The sequence below is a fragment of the Pimephales promelas genome, chromosome 11 (assembly GCF_988280905.1).
Source record: "Pimephales promelas chromosome 11, fPimPro1.hap1.1, whole genome shotgun sequence".
In the NCBI taxonomy this organism is placed as follows: domain Eukaryota; kingdom Metazoa; phylum Chordata; class Actinopteri; order Cypriniformes; family Leuciscidae; genus Pimephales; species Pimephales promelas.
In genome coordinates, this window is record NC_142779.1 from 17,766,473 (window position 1) to 17,781,601 (window position 15,129).

At 37.4% G+C, this 15,129-nt stretch overlaps 1 protein-coding gene across 2 annotated transcripts; it reads right to left on the reverse strand.

The window, feature by feature from the left end:
- Positions 1–4,465: 4,465 nt before the first annotated feature.
- On the reverse strand, positions 4,466–12,181 carry utp25 (UTP25 small subunit processor component). Of its 2 annotated transcripts, none has more exons than XM_089117136.1 (13): positions 11,998–12,181; positions 11,853–11,892; positions 11,043–11,223; positions 10,731–10,961; positions 10,464–10,552; positions 9,016–9,214; positions 8,707–8,900; positions 8,040–8,256; positions 7,227–7,429; positions 6,865–7,047; positions 6,536–6,645; positions 6,145–6,390; positions 4,466–5,702 (listed from the first exon to the last, which is right to left on the reverse strand). In XM_089117136.1, the coding sequence occupies exons 1-13, from the start codon at positions 12,096–12,098 to the stop codon at positions 5,444–5,446; spliced, it is 2,253 nt and encodes a 750-aa protein (XP_088973262.1). In that variant the 5' UTR covers positions 12,099–12,181; the 3' UTR covers positions 4,466–5,443. The 2 variants fall into 2 exon arrangements, with proteins under 2 accessions (XP_088973262.1, XP_039528527.2); XM_039672593.2 differs by having other exon boundaries at positions 10,731–10,958; positions 11,998–12,161.
- Positions 12,182–15,129: the final 2,948 nt, after the last annotated feature.

Genomic DNA, 15,129 nt, shown 5'->3' on the forward strand with positions numbered 1-15,129 from the left:
ATGGTTGCGCTCATCAGTCTCATCTGTGTTGTCATAGAAACACTCAGACACCTATTAACCCTTTCAGTTTCAGTAAGAAATGAAGAGGAAGATTGATCTGACTTCAGATAAAATCAATACAGCTCTCTGGTCTTTTCTCTGGGAGAGACGAAACCCAATGAAACGGTTAACAGCATCTTTTCTTAAAATAAACTTTAAAAACAACATTCTCTATATGTGTTTAACTGCAAGACAAATATGATCTTTGCTTTTTTTTTTGGAACAGAACCCAGGGCTTGTAAATCGGGAAGGGATGTGCCTCCTAACCATGTCTGTTTCTGTCAGCGAGACGAGTTACTTGAGTTCTTCAGGGGAAACGATAACCTTTCAGAAGACAGAACTGTCTGATTTCGAGACATTCTATACCCAGTCAGCTTCACTTTGGAGGGCTTTCTAACGGACAGAACCTTAAGTGACTATCAATTCACACAGGAGCTTACCACCTGACGTAAAAATAATCAAGAAGAAATAGTACATTAGCTTAATTTAAACTTTGTTTCATACTTACAAAATCAGAGGGGCACTGTTCCAAAAACCATATATATTCAGACCATAATAATTTTACACAACAGCTCCATAAACAAGTTCATATTCAAATAACTCACATTTGTATATACTGTTTGTCTATATAAATTGTCCAAAACCAAGTTAAGGCAGAATTATTTCTCACGGCTGTTATCTGTCTGTCTATCTATCTATATAGTGTGCACATTAATCTAAAAAAATAATGTTGTGCATGGATAAATCAGGTGATTTTATATTTCTATATTCTTATTAAGCCTTGCTTAATGTTAAAGTTTGAGGAATTTCAGTACTTCAACTTTTAAGTTTGTTTTTCCATCTTATACTTTATTATATTTCAGCTTTATTTCCATTAAAAACTATTTCTAGTTTTAGTTAACAATACCAACACTGACCTGGAAAGCATAGCCTATAGACAGACCAGCTGAGTAATATAAACAATGAAACATTTGAGTGCTGTTGGTTTGTTATACAAGTGCTCTTGGAACACCGCTAGCTAAGCAAATCAGAATTGAGGACCAGAACTGTTGTATAATGCAAAATGCAACATGATTAAACACTCAAGTCTGAGTACAGGTGAAAAGAAAATGTGCTCCTGCTACCTACCACCTGATGGGCAGAGCTCCAAACACAGGTCAGAGCTTTCACTCTCTCTCTAGACACAGGAGTCATGATGGGAGTTTCCAAGGCAACAGACTACCCACACTACAAAAAAAAACACAAGAAAGGCTGGACACACAGGAGAAAGATGGAGTGTTTCACAAAGATGGAGCGTGTGCGCAATTGAGAAAAAGGTCACCTTCACTGGTCAGGTCTGTTTTCACAAGTCATCTATTCCGTGCACAATCGGCCTGATTGAAATTGTCGATGCAAAAATATTTAAGTACTGTTAAAATTAAAAACATGACTGAAAATGCACCATGCGAGAGGAATAAAACACACATGAACAATCCCAAAAACTCTAAACACAGAACAATGGGCCTCAGAAGCAGAGGTACATACAGACCAGACTTAAAGGGATACTCCACTTTTTAGTTAAACAGTTGAGTTTTACCGTTTTCGAATCCATTCAGCCGAGCCGATTTTATGATATTTAGAAGAATATCAGTAACCAGACAGTTTCTGGTCTCATTGACCACCAGTAGGAAAAAAAATATACTATGGAAGTCAATGAAACCAGAAACTGTCTGTTTACCGATATTCTTCTAAATATCAGAAAATCGGCTTAATGCATTTGAAAATGGTGAAACTCAACTGTTTAACTCTGGGGGAGTTGTAAAATGAACCTATTTCCAAAAAAAGTGGAGTATCCCTTTAAGATATGCACACTTCTTCCACATCATGCAATAAAACGCAGCCTTAGCTAAAGCGCCTAAAACACCAGCTTTACCATTTAATATTTCATAACATACCACTCAAGGAAAAAGCTACACTACAGTCCTTCCTTGGATCCAACAAACATGAGGTTTTATTCTGATATAGTTCCTCAGATTCTGTAATAATAAAATGATACAGTATATTAATACAAGCAAAGCAGAAATAATGTTTTCGCCGTGAGGGAGGTCAGAGGCCAGCATATGAATCCCAATGGAGTTTTAAGAGGATTCAGAAAGCATCACAGCAGGATTGTGTGTTCAGGGGAAATAACTGGGAGATTTGTAGGATGGAACAATTGTTTCGTTTGATACAGTCAGATGCTGACCTTAACCAAACAACTCACACACTCATTCTTTTATTATTTATGAAATGCGAGTGTACTGTATATGTGTGGTAGCTACACACAGAGAGCGAGAGAGAGAGAGAGAGAGATTGTTTGTGTGCCAAACAGCTGCTGCATTTTTTAAATTAAGAGACAGAGAAACAGAACAACAGCCAAGTAAAGAGAACAGAAACAGAAGAGTGCATCTGATCACTGGGGAGTTCGAATGTTTGACAACCAAACTATCACATGAGGAGGTAATTAGATGAATCAATTGTTTCCAGCGTGATCATTAGGTGAACTCATGCTCATGTCATTTAACAAGCCACAATCAAAAGAAGAGATTATTATCTATTATATTGATATATTGTGTATTTGCTACACTCAACAGTAATTGTTGAATACAGATTGCACATATTACACATTCCCCCTGTATTTTCATTTATTTACTGTTTTTGAATTAATTCACTTATGCTCACAAACTCTGCATTTATAAATTACTGTAAATATTTTAAGTATTATTAAATTTTAAACGGTTTTCTATTTTAATGTGTTTTAAAATGGTACTTTTTCCTCTGATGGTAAAGTTGAATTTTCAGTAACCATTAGTCGAGTGTTGAAGTTGCTGCTAAATTTTTTATGTGGGAAGAGTGATAAAAACAGCGTTTATCTGAAATAGAAATCTTTTGAACCATCATAATTGTCTTTACTGTCACTTATGTTCAATTTTAAGCATCCCTAATAAAAAAAAAATCTCTACATTTTTTATTTTGTTTCATTATTGGTCACAGAGAGTCTATACATAAATAAACTTAATTAAACTGTCACACTTCGTGACGGCTATAAAACATTAAAAACTACGGAAAATTTTTTATTGCATGCAGTCTGAAACCTTATTAAATACTTTAAAATGTACAATTACTATTTAATACAAGTGACCCTGGACCACAAAACCACATGGGTCAATTTGTTGATTAAATTGAGTTTTATACATCACCTGAAAGCTGACTAAATAAGATTTCCATTGATGCATGGTTTGTTAAGATAGGACAACTATTTGAAAATCTGGAATCTGAGGGTACAAACAAACTAAACATTGAGAAAATCACCTTTAAGTTGTCCATTTATGTTCGCGATTTTGCTGCATCCACTCGCAAAAATAAATGTTATATTGGCTATATTTACGGCAGGAAATTTACAAAATATCTTCATGGAACATAATCTTTAATGATCCTAATGATTTTTGGCATAAAAGAAAAATCGATAATTTTAACCGATACAATATGTATTTAAAGGGACAATGTGTAGGAATTTCTCCCATCTAGTGGTGAAAATGTATTTTGCATTCAAACGAATTGTGCTCTCCAGCACCTAGCTTTTTCAAATGCTTGTTGCATCTATGGTAGCCATTATGTACCAAAAAGAATGTCAGGATGTCTTCTAATAGCACTTCGTTTAATGTTCCTTCAGGTGAACAGGTTTGTTATTTCAAACAGCAACCGGACACAACGAACAAACGAATGTTACAGTATGAAATACTGACTGTGAAAAACATTAAGTAGTTATGCCTTCTTTATTCGTAATATTTTCTGAAGTATGTGCATTGTAAGATATCAACTTCTAATTATAAATGTTCATCTGTCATAAAATAAACAACCAAACAATGAAAAAAAAAGTTTGTAATTAAGACTGTAAGATTGACTTACCTGTCGAGAAGAAAGCAGGCGACTTCAGTTTCTCTTGAAATCTTTCTCCTGCATTAGCTCCATCCACCTGGAAAAGGCTATCCCGATATTAACTCGTGTTTTTTGTAATCTCCGGTCACGTTTCCTTTTACAATCTATTCTGGACTTTTCTGGCGTTAAGGATCTGCGATGCAGCCTTTTAAACTTGCCGGGGCAGTGACAAGCGCCTCACTGTCACTGCTCCTCCGTTTCTGCTGCTTTCAGTTATGTCACGCTGACTCTAAACGAAAACTTGTTGTGGAAACGCGCTGGCCAAGTACTTTTTTTCCCTCTCTGCTATTAATGTTTTTCAAGATGGTGGAACAACATGGAAGCCTCCTTGGACCTACCCGTCCCATCTATATAAAGATAATAAATCCTTTGTTTACGAGGTTAAGTCCGATAATTGGCAGAGGTATTTGTTCATCATTGAGGACATATTTATGAATAAAAATATTGATTTTAAATAATAAAATGCATAAAAAGTAAACATTGTCCCTTTAATATATCACCATTGCTACTTTTGACTGGTTTTGTAATCCAGGGTAACATCGACAACATATCAGCCAATACTTGCTTTTTTTTCCTGTCAGTATCAGCTGATATTTGATATTTAATTGTTTAACCACTTTGAAATTTAGATGACATTTGCTATAATTCTGTACTAACTTCAAAGGAGATTTAATCGTAATCTCTCTTGAAGAGCACATGTCTGTGCAATTTCCTTGGCACACTTCAATGTTCAATTAACCAAACATTTAGTTTTTAGATGTTAAAGGGATACTCCATTTTTTTTTTTTTTTTGGAAATAGGCTCATTTTACAACTCCCCCAGAGTTAAACAGTTGAGTTTTACCGTTTTCTAATGCATTCAGATGATTTTCTAATATTTAGAAGAATGTCCGTAACCAGACCGTTTCTGGTCTCATTGACTTCCATAGTAGGAAAAAAATATACTTCCTATAGAAATATATTCTTCTAAATATCAGAAAATCGGCTGAATACATCTGGAAAACGGTAAAACTCTGGGGGAGAGGTAAAATAAGCCTATTTCTAAAAAAAAGTGGAATATCACTTTAAGATATATAATTCATGCACAGTACGTGATCAGTGATCAGAAGTAAGACAACACAGCACTTTTCTAACAGGACAGGTGACACTTCAACTAGTCTCAATCTCTGGATACTGGCATGAAGCCATCCTTATTGTAGAGTCCTGTAAACCTTTTGGGACACACACACCCATTGGGAGCCAATGGTCTGGGCGGTGACTACAGCAAAGGAAGACTTTATATTAACGAAAAGAACACAAAAGGACATGAGAACATCATTACATTCAGTCTTATGAATGAATTTTAGGGGGATTGAAGGGAAAACATCTTTCTGTACATTACCGCAAACACGGATTATGTTCTTTCTCTTAAAGGTTAAAAAATGTCACATTCGATTTTCAGTCCCCCTTCATGTGTTTTTCTCCTCCCCTGTGATGAAAAGGTGCACTGGTTTTTTGGACTGGAGCATCTGAGCGGCGCGGTCGGCCCCAGCGATGGCAGCCAGCCGGTGCGTGTCATAACGGGAGTACAGGGCTGTGCAGGTGAAGCTGACAGAACCACCACCCTCTCTGACACCAGCCTGGAGCATATTACACACTTCAGTGTAGAAGTGAGGGTATGTAGGCAACCCGTAGAAGATCAGATTATGGATGCCCTTGATAGTGTACCTGAGAGAAAGAGAATAAAAAAACAAAACAAATATTGTGAAATATTACTATAATCTGAAACAACTTTTCTATAATATATTTTAAAATGCAATTTATGTGTTGGCAAAGATGAAGACTAGACCAAGTATTGCTGAAAATTCAGTGTCACGTGAACCTTCAGAAATCATTCTAATATGCTGATTTGCTGCTTAAACATTTCTTATTTGCAGTTGTGCAGCTTTTTTTTGTGGAAACTATATTGTGTTTGTTCTATGATGAATATAAAAAATGCAAAAGAACAGTATTTATTGGATTTTTTGCTGCATTATAAACATCTGTACGATCACTTCTGATCAATTTAAAGTATCCTAAATAAAAGTATTAATTTTATTCAAAAAATATCTTGCCTCAAAATTGAAGTATAATGTGTATGAAGTATGCAAATGATAATACAAACACACACCTCTTGTAGAAGTGGAATCTCTCAGAGAAGAGCATAAACTGTTTCTCTCCAGTCTGGAAGTAATGTCGTGCTCGAGACACCTCTGATCTCTGAGAGTACTCGCTGACACTGGCAAAACTGACGTCTTCTTTCTTCAGGTAGTTTCGCAGGCGAACAAAATCAAAGTACGAAGGCACATAGATGAAAGTGTGGGACATAACAGAGTCTCTGTACTGGGGGAGGATCTTATCCACAAAGAACTGGAACCTAAAAAATCATGGGTAATGTAGTTAAAATATGTGCAAATAATTATCAAACATCATAACTATAACATTAAAGTTTTCTCTAAGAGGTTTCCCTGCAAACTGTCGCCCTCTAGTGCTCAGAATGATAAACAGCACTCGTCTCTAACCTGGCATCCTGGTCCATGAAGCTGTCAGAGTGAAACATCTGGAATACATGCGGTAGCTGCACGAGAACCTGACAGATTGAGCCCACCTTTGGAATGGTTTTACTGCACACCTGAGAGAAAGAAGTACATTATTTATCAAACACTTATGCATTATGCAGATGTCTTTATCCAAAGCACCTAACATTCCATTCAACATTCCTATATTTTATTAGTTCATGCATCTAAGGGAATGTGCATCTACTTATATAAAAAAATTGTATGAGTTCAGCAATGATGTAAAAACTCTAAGACCAGAGTCAATCATATGAACAATTGTCAGAGTGTTTTACCTGGCCCCTGTAGTTATGGCAGTGTTTGGTAAGGATGTTGGTGATCTGGGGCTCTTGTATGGCACTGAACACCAGCGTCTGTCTGTAATATGAGGCCCAGTTGTTCAGATTCCACATGCGCACACGAGAGAAATCGACTCCGTGAGAGTCCAGCGGCTGCATATTCAAATGCTTCAACACATGCTGCAACACACAAAAAGGATCAAGGGAAATTAAGTAGAAGCCAAAAGCTCATTTGACTGCAAATATAAAATGCATATATATATATATATATATATATATATATATATATATATATATAATAATTCGTTAAACAGACAACAATGCAATTATCTATATCTAACATTTAAATGAAAACCAACCAGCAAGTGTTCCCAATTCTGCATGAGGAACACATCCGCCTGATCCACGATCAGAAGTTCGATTGAAGACAGGAAGTCAAAGTCTCTTTTCTTATCACCGTCGACACCCAAAACTGTGCGCAGACCCAGTGGAGACGCAATGATAATGTCAGAGGAGTAGAACGGAGAATAGAGACGCATGCTACGCTTCATGATAGACACACCTGCCCACACAGAGAAAATAAACATTATGCACAATAAAAGGTTATATGCAAGAGGTGAAACAAAGGTAAATAAAGTTAAACTCTTTAATCTAAATAGCATCAGGGGTTAAAAGTGAATGACGTAATTTTTGTGCCAGCAGGGGAACCAAAGAGAAACTTTAAATGTTGGCTTGATCCAGCTTTATATTTAATACCATATCCTCCAGTTTCACAGACAAGGCTTAAACTAATCCCAGACTAAAATGCATGTTTGAGCTGTTTTAACAACTTCCACTAACATATCTTAAAATATGTCAAGATGTACATCAGTTGTATTTAAGGCATGTTTTTAAAAACTACTTACATGTCCTATTAAACTAATGCCTAATCCTGGCTTAATCTCAACCTTGTCTGTGAAACCAGGTCACAGTTTCTTCAAATAAAACCTTAGGTTTGAGAGTTACACAGGCTTGATAGATGTGGCATTTAAAAGTATACTATAGTTGTTTTTCTTACATTTTTAAAGGAACATTTTTTTGTGTGTTTGTGTGTATCAGCATATTTGGTTAGGGTTTAGTACTCTAACATCTAAACAAGGTACATTATAGTTTAAGATTTTCACTTCTTGTACCTATCCTGAAATGGTCATCCACATTTCCAGAAAAGATGGCATGATAGTCGTCAGGTCTGTGCAGGTTAGGTGGCCTTTCACTTGACTCCTCTCCAAACTCTTCCTTGAATCGCTTCTTGTTACTGGCGTCCATCTTCTTGCCTTTGGGTTCCAATAGTGTTATGAAGGTCTGGACCACTCGCAGTGCTCCATCTCTGAACGGCACCAGAATCAAAACCTAGAAGATGGAGAGTTAATTATGAGATTGTGATTGGCTGATTTAAAGTTATTTTATTCATGTAAAAAAGTTATTTAAAAATGATTGCAAACCAACCCAGAATTAACTTTTTTCCCGCCAGCAATTTTATATCATTTTCACAAAATTTCATATCCCCCATTTATATTTTTAGATGGAGTAGATCGGGTCCATCAACACCCCCAAGGCTCGCACAATCATATAACTCTTACTGAGTCGACATTTCATTTGGTAATGTTAGGCAGTTTTGATTTATATGTTTAATGTTCGTGTTATTTTACATGTGCATAAGCATAACAGTGAAAACATGGAATCCTGGTAAATTGTCAATGCGTTGATTCATAAATGACAGAAAAATTCCATCAATGGCAGGGAAAGAGTTAAAAATCAAGAAACAACACACTGGCGGTATAAATCTGAAAACAGTGGTACCTTTGGTCTAGTTAACCCCTGATCCCGAAAATCCTCATTCACATCTTTAGATTCCTTCAACTTGGCATTATTTCTAAGCACACGAGTGTTTGCCTTTAACACATGGTTCAGCACATGAAGACAGTACGCACTCCGTACTTCCTTAGCCTCCTTCAAAGGAGAGCGGTTTGAAAAATATACATCCCTGTAAGTACCTGGAAAAACAAAAAATGGGAGATGATTACAAAAAAAAAAAAAAAAAACAGCAAAGTGTCATTTTAAAAATTAGGATGGGTGGAGTAATGAATTATTTAGATTTTGCTGAAATACCCATGAGCCCAAGCAATTCCTTCTGTAGCTCTGTGACATCTGTCAGAGCGCCTCCTTCAGGTCCGAAGGGCTGGTTTAACAAGCGCCAATTTGCCTCCAGGGTTTTGTGAATGAGTGGAACAGGGGCAGATGAGGGCTGCCCTACAGCTTTAAAACGTTCCAGTGGACACACACACTGCAGAACGCCTAGCTTTGGCCACTGGAGGGGGAGAAGGAAGGAAATAACGGTGATATTTTACAGTTCTTTTGGGGGGCAGTAAGGGTCACTTTAAATTCATCAAAAATAATAAATCACTTTTTAAACTAAAAAAAAGAAAACAGTTATTTAAACTGTAATCATTTCCCAAAATGACTGTTTTTTACTGTATTTTTGTTCCAATAAACTATGCAACTGTGGTGCACATGAGAGACGTCTTATCTCATCAACCTGGTATACACGCACTAGGGCTGGGTAATAAATATCGATTTCTCTATATTAATCGATTCTCATTTTTACAAACCGATATCGATTCTTAAATTTCAAGAATCGATTAGTCATCCTGTTGTTTCATTTGAATGAATGAGACATTGTATCGCGGCTGCGCGCATCCAACAAATCGCAATAATCTTTGTCCTTTGTTACTATTGATATGAAACAAAAGTCTTAATTTTCAAATTACGTCCATTTTCTTTAGAAATTCAAAAACATAAATAGCGTTTTGCCGTTTTGGCGCTGTGGCGTGAGATCGCTCTGACGCAGCTCCAGAGAAGCAGCAGCGCTGATCTCTCTTCCGGGTTAATAATACCGGTCACAGCGCAAAATAAACATGAATGAGCATCTGAAAGTGTGTTAAAAGATCGAGTACAACTTATCGAAATCCGTATCATGTCACATTGATTCGCTCAATCTGCGTTTCAACCGTGGAAAGACGTCAATTAAACAGCTTGTAATCAATGTCATGTATCGTCATATTTACCTCAGAAAACGTACTTGTTAGTCCACACTCGTTAGTGTTCTTCAATATTTAATGCATATTTGAATAAATCTGGCAAGTTTTTATGACAGCCACCATTTAAATGTTTATATTTCATATAATCTTCTTATTATAAAAATAAATAAAAGTGTAATTTAAGTGTTTGTATAGCTACAAAACAGTTCATTATTACCTTCATATTAGGCTAATGAAGCCTAGTAGGCTACAACTAGACAATATATATAGACCATAGTTCACAGCATTTAAGAGATTTGATTCCCTTGAGAAAAATTGCCATTTATTGCAACTGATATCCAAAATAATCGTAATCGAAATCGAATCGAATTGCAAGCTTGTGAATCGAAATCGAATCGAATTGTGAAATTTGTCTCAATACCCAGCCCTAACACGCACTGTAATATATATATATATATATATATATATATATATATATATCAAATCAAAGCAGCAAATAAAAACTGATGACTGGCATACCTTAACCTGAGTCTTGATTGTTGATCCTTGCGAGATTCGGCCTACTTCCTCTTCACTCAGTTCGATTTCCTGGTGCTTCACAAACATGTCTACAACAACCAGAGAGTCACAGAGGCATAGTTGGGCCAAGGTTTTCAACTTGTCAAGCCATCTTGTGTACTAGACTTAAGAGTTTACAAAACAATAAATCCCACATCAATAGCAATTATTAATGATCTTAGGTCAGAATTTAAATCGCTGCAGTGAAGAATCATGGGAATGTCTCACCTTGCTCCTGATCTTCTGTGTTTTCCTCTTCTTCGGCTGGAAGGTTGGTCTCCAAACAGAATGCAGCTTCATTCTTCTTATCTGTAAACTCTCCCTCCATGTTCTCCTCAATATCTCCATTTGTCTTTTCAGGGTGTTCTCTATCTTGTGAATCATCAGGTGTTTCACCCTCCTCATCATCATCATCACCTTCCTCCTCCTCTTCTTTTTCTTCTTCACCACTCTCTCCTACTTGAGAAAGATTTTTAATTACAGGCCCATTAGACTCTTTCAGAAGAAGCACCGCAATTGATAACAAATAAGAGACTTTACCTTCAACCTCCTCTCCGTCATTCTCATCCTCATCTCCGTCATCCTCATCTTCACTTTCTTCATCTTCACTGTTGTCATCGGCAACTTGGATCATGGTGGACAGCAGTTTCTGATAAGCAGACTGCTGCTCTCTATCACTGTCTTCCTCACTGTCAGGTTCACGATGTTGTGGCCTGTTAGGCTGCAAGAAACTCTTTTAATTTGATGGTTTATAAACAAAAGCATTTTAACAAGATAAGGACTTCAACCTGAGCATCAAACTATCACGATTGAACCAGGGACAGCTTCTCTTTTTTATGCAAGCCAATTTCTCTACATAAGGAAAAAGATAACGCTTTTGTAAGTCATAATTATACAAAGTCGATATTCATAATTAAAGGGATAGTTCACACAAATGTTGTTTTTTTAACGTCATCAATTACTCACACTTAGGGTTTTTACTGTGGAAGTCAAAGGCAATTGTCAACTCTCTAGTTACCAAAATTCTTTAAAATATCTTCTTTTGTTATCAACAGACGAAACTCATTGGAACACGGTAAGTAAGTATTGACAGCATTTTCATTTGGGGGTGAACGTTATTCCTAAAATGGACCAAACAAAGCATGTTTTCATAATTGTCAGATCTAGCCAAACATTTTTAATTTACCCTTTATGAAATGTTACTCGTCGTGTACATGCATTCAGATTCACCGTCTGCTGTAAAATGCAGCTCATTAACTGAAATATGAAGGAGGTTGTTTGACTCGCAGGATCAAGTCTGTCACCACTCAAGAAAGAATATAACGTTAGTCTATCATTTATTTAACTTACCAAGCGCAAAATCTCAGTCTTCTCCGGTCTATCGACAACACTAAAAGGCAAAACAATGATGAGTAACTGTACTACAAGCTAACTTGAATGCTAACTTGTAACGTTACTGTCTACTCTTCTGAGAACACCACATTGTGATACTTACTTATCGTGAAAAGGGTGCTGTTCTCCAAATTCTTTTAGATGTTTCTTCTGTTTCTTAGTTAAATTGGTAACCTCTTGTTTTCCTCGCCTTCTTTTGCCCATGTTTCTGTTCTACACACACGTGTAGTGTAACTCGCGCTTTCGTTTTCTTCACGGATAGTTAGTGTGTGTCACCACACTCTGTCGCCACCTGTCGGCATGGGGTAAAGGTAGCAGAGCGAGAGAGAAACCAAGATTGAAAATATTCTTGGTAAAATTCAAACCCACATTTTAGTAATAGGTTTTATTATTTCTAAAGTGTAATCGTTTCCACAAACACAGACCGTATTACTAAACACAAAGGAATAAGACAAGCACTCGTGTGGGCCCGATTCAATGATGTTTTAGCACCTGTCAAAGCAAAAGGATCATGTCATTGGTTTATCTTTCACCTCATTTTGAGATTTTTCACTGTTACGTTAGATGATGTTCTGCCACAATATGATTCCCCATAAGAGTCAACGAATCAGACTTTTCCTCCGGCTGTGCGTCACACAGCTTTAACTAATTACAAACACTGCGGGCGTGGAGGAATGGATCTCACCATCCGTTCAGGTGCAGCAGACGTATCGGGTGTTCATCAGAATCAGAGCAGAACTGATGTTTGATGTGCGTTAACTCGACTGCAGCCGAAAATATCTTGGCCGGCGCGTGTGTAAGAATGTATGTAATTGATTTGATCATTGAAAATTGTTCCATAACATTCAATGAAAACAGATGTGTGGTTACCAAATACGGAGACATTTTTTAAAAGTTATTTATATATTTATTTATTTAATTCTCCCCGAGAGACCCTCCTCCCCCCCAGCCTCTGAGAACATGTGGTCTGTGATTATAAAGCATATTCCCCGCTGGTGATTAGGGTGCCTATGAATAACAGCAGGGCTGGAGGCCAGTGAAAACAAGGGGAGTGAAACAAATGAACCACACACATCTCGGCTCAGGGGTGAGTCATAAACACACCAAAGGTTAGAAAAACACGGTTGGGTGCCAGCGTAAAGGCGAGGTGAGTGTCCGTGAACACCACCGAAAACGCCGTCCCAAAGAGACGAAGCGCAGCTGATCTACTAGGCCGAGAGTCTCGTGAGCACTTCCTGAACTCCTAAGGCTCAGACTAAAATGCATCTTTAAGCTGTTTTAACTGAAAGCAAATTGCACTGCCATATCTTAAAGTATGTCAGTGCCATTGTTTTGTTTAGTAATGTTTCTAAGACATGTTTATATAAGCTAAATGTCCTAACTGAACTAAGGCCTAATATGCCTAATGGCTTAATCCCTGTCTGTGAAACCCGGCAGCTATGTCAATGATCTGGCTCCAGCAGTTAAAGTTGCGACGAAAAGGAAGTAGCAACAGATATTGAACATGTGCAGATGAATTGTTCACATTTAGTTCTACCAGAAATACTCTGCAAGAATACGATAAGATAGATGAGAAGGTAATGAGTGATGTAACAATTGATTGTTATTGGCAGAAATTATTCTAAAGCTTAATTTCTATGACATTAATTCTACAGAAACTAACCCTTAACCCGGGTGTTTCCAATCCTGTCCAATCCTCCTCTGTCCTGCAGAATTTATCTCCAAGCCTCCAACCCCAATAACAACTGAACCAGCTCATCAAGCTCTTACTAGACATACTAGAAACTTCCAGGCAGGTGTTTTGAGAAAAGTTGGAGGACAGGGGCCCTCTAGAACCGAGTTTGGACACCCCTGCCCTAACCCTACCCCTACCCCTACCCCATACCCCATACAGACAGCTTTCACAACCAATTATAAAGGCTTTTCTCCACGCCTTACCTTTCGACAAGCCCATTACTCCTACCTGCAGATACCCACACTTGTTTCCATTTAATAAACAGGCAAGTACTTTATGTTGGTGAGACGGGAGGACATAGCAGCATTAATGTTCATTAGAAGTGCAAGAGCAGTGTTCAGAATATTCCTCTCCCTGATCCAAAACTGGCACCAAATGAATTGCACAATTATATGAACATTCTCAGATTACGATAATTACACACACATATCAATAGCACTTACTTGCCCAAATTGCATTTAATTGAGCAAATATTTATCCAATTTCCAACTTAATGGAAAGGCTTCATTTTTTTAAACAGAAAATCTTTATTCTGTTCAGTAAAGGATCCAACACACTCAAATCCCATTGTTGATCATTTGTGTTGACCTGTTGCAGCTGGTTTGCATGTGTTGGAGTCTGATTCCTATTGAAGTGTTTTCCAGCTTGTTAAAGAAATGAGAGACAAAACTACAGCACTCTGAAAGAAAAATGCAGACGTTTACGGGACTCTTGTTAAATTACCCACATCAAAATGAAACAGCCTTTCGCCAATAATTGGCAGCAGAGTTAGTTTTACAGAAACGCTCAGCCTGGGGCAGATAGTGGCTTATGTGTTAGCATGGGGCAGATAGTGGGCTAAAGATGGATAGCGCAATACATGCACATGTGATATGGGGTAGACTAGGGGCAGGATAGCAGCAAACAGACGACGTAGACGGTAACATAAGCATAGGTGATATATAAAATCTTTGCATGTTGTTGTTGGACGTTTTGCACTTGTGAAGTCAGTTGGCACTTGGCTGACATGCGTTGAAGAAAGTTGCGTTGGGACCATGCCTAAATGTCCGGCTGAGATCCCACACCTGGGGTTTCAGTAAAAAGTGACCTGAACTCAGGGCTAATGCTAATGCATCGTTAGCAAGACAACATTTCTATGAGAGAGAGAGATTGCATGTCAAGGATGTCTTCAATTTGAATGCAAAATATAAAATGTAAAAACAAAAATGTCCTCATTTAAAAAAAAAAAAAACTCTCTCTATATAAAGGCCTATATATATTTTCTACAAATGCTTTTTAATATTTGAATTTATAAATTATAACTATAAATATAGCTGCGAGCAGCGATGAAGGGCCCAAGCCGGTGGCACCGCAACCCCGGTTCCTTAGTTACCTAAAAGCACCAGGGTGGCCATGCCACTGGCTTTGGCCCTTCATCGCGGATCACAGCTATATATATATATATATATATATATATATATACTGTATATATACATATATATATGAAGCCGGTGGCACCGC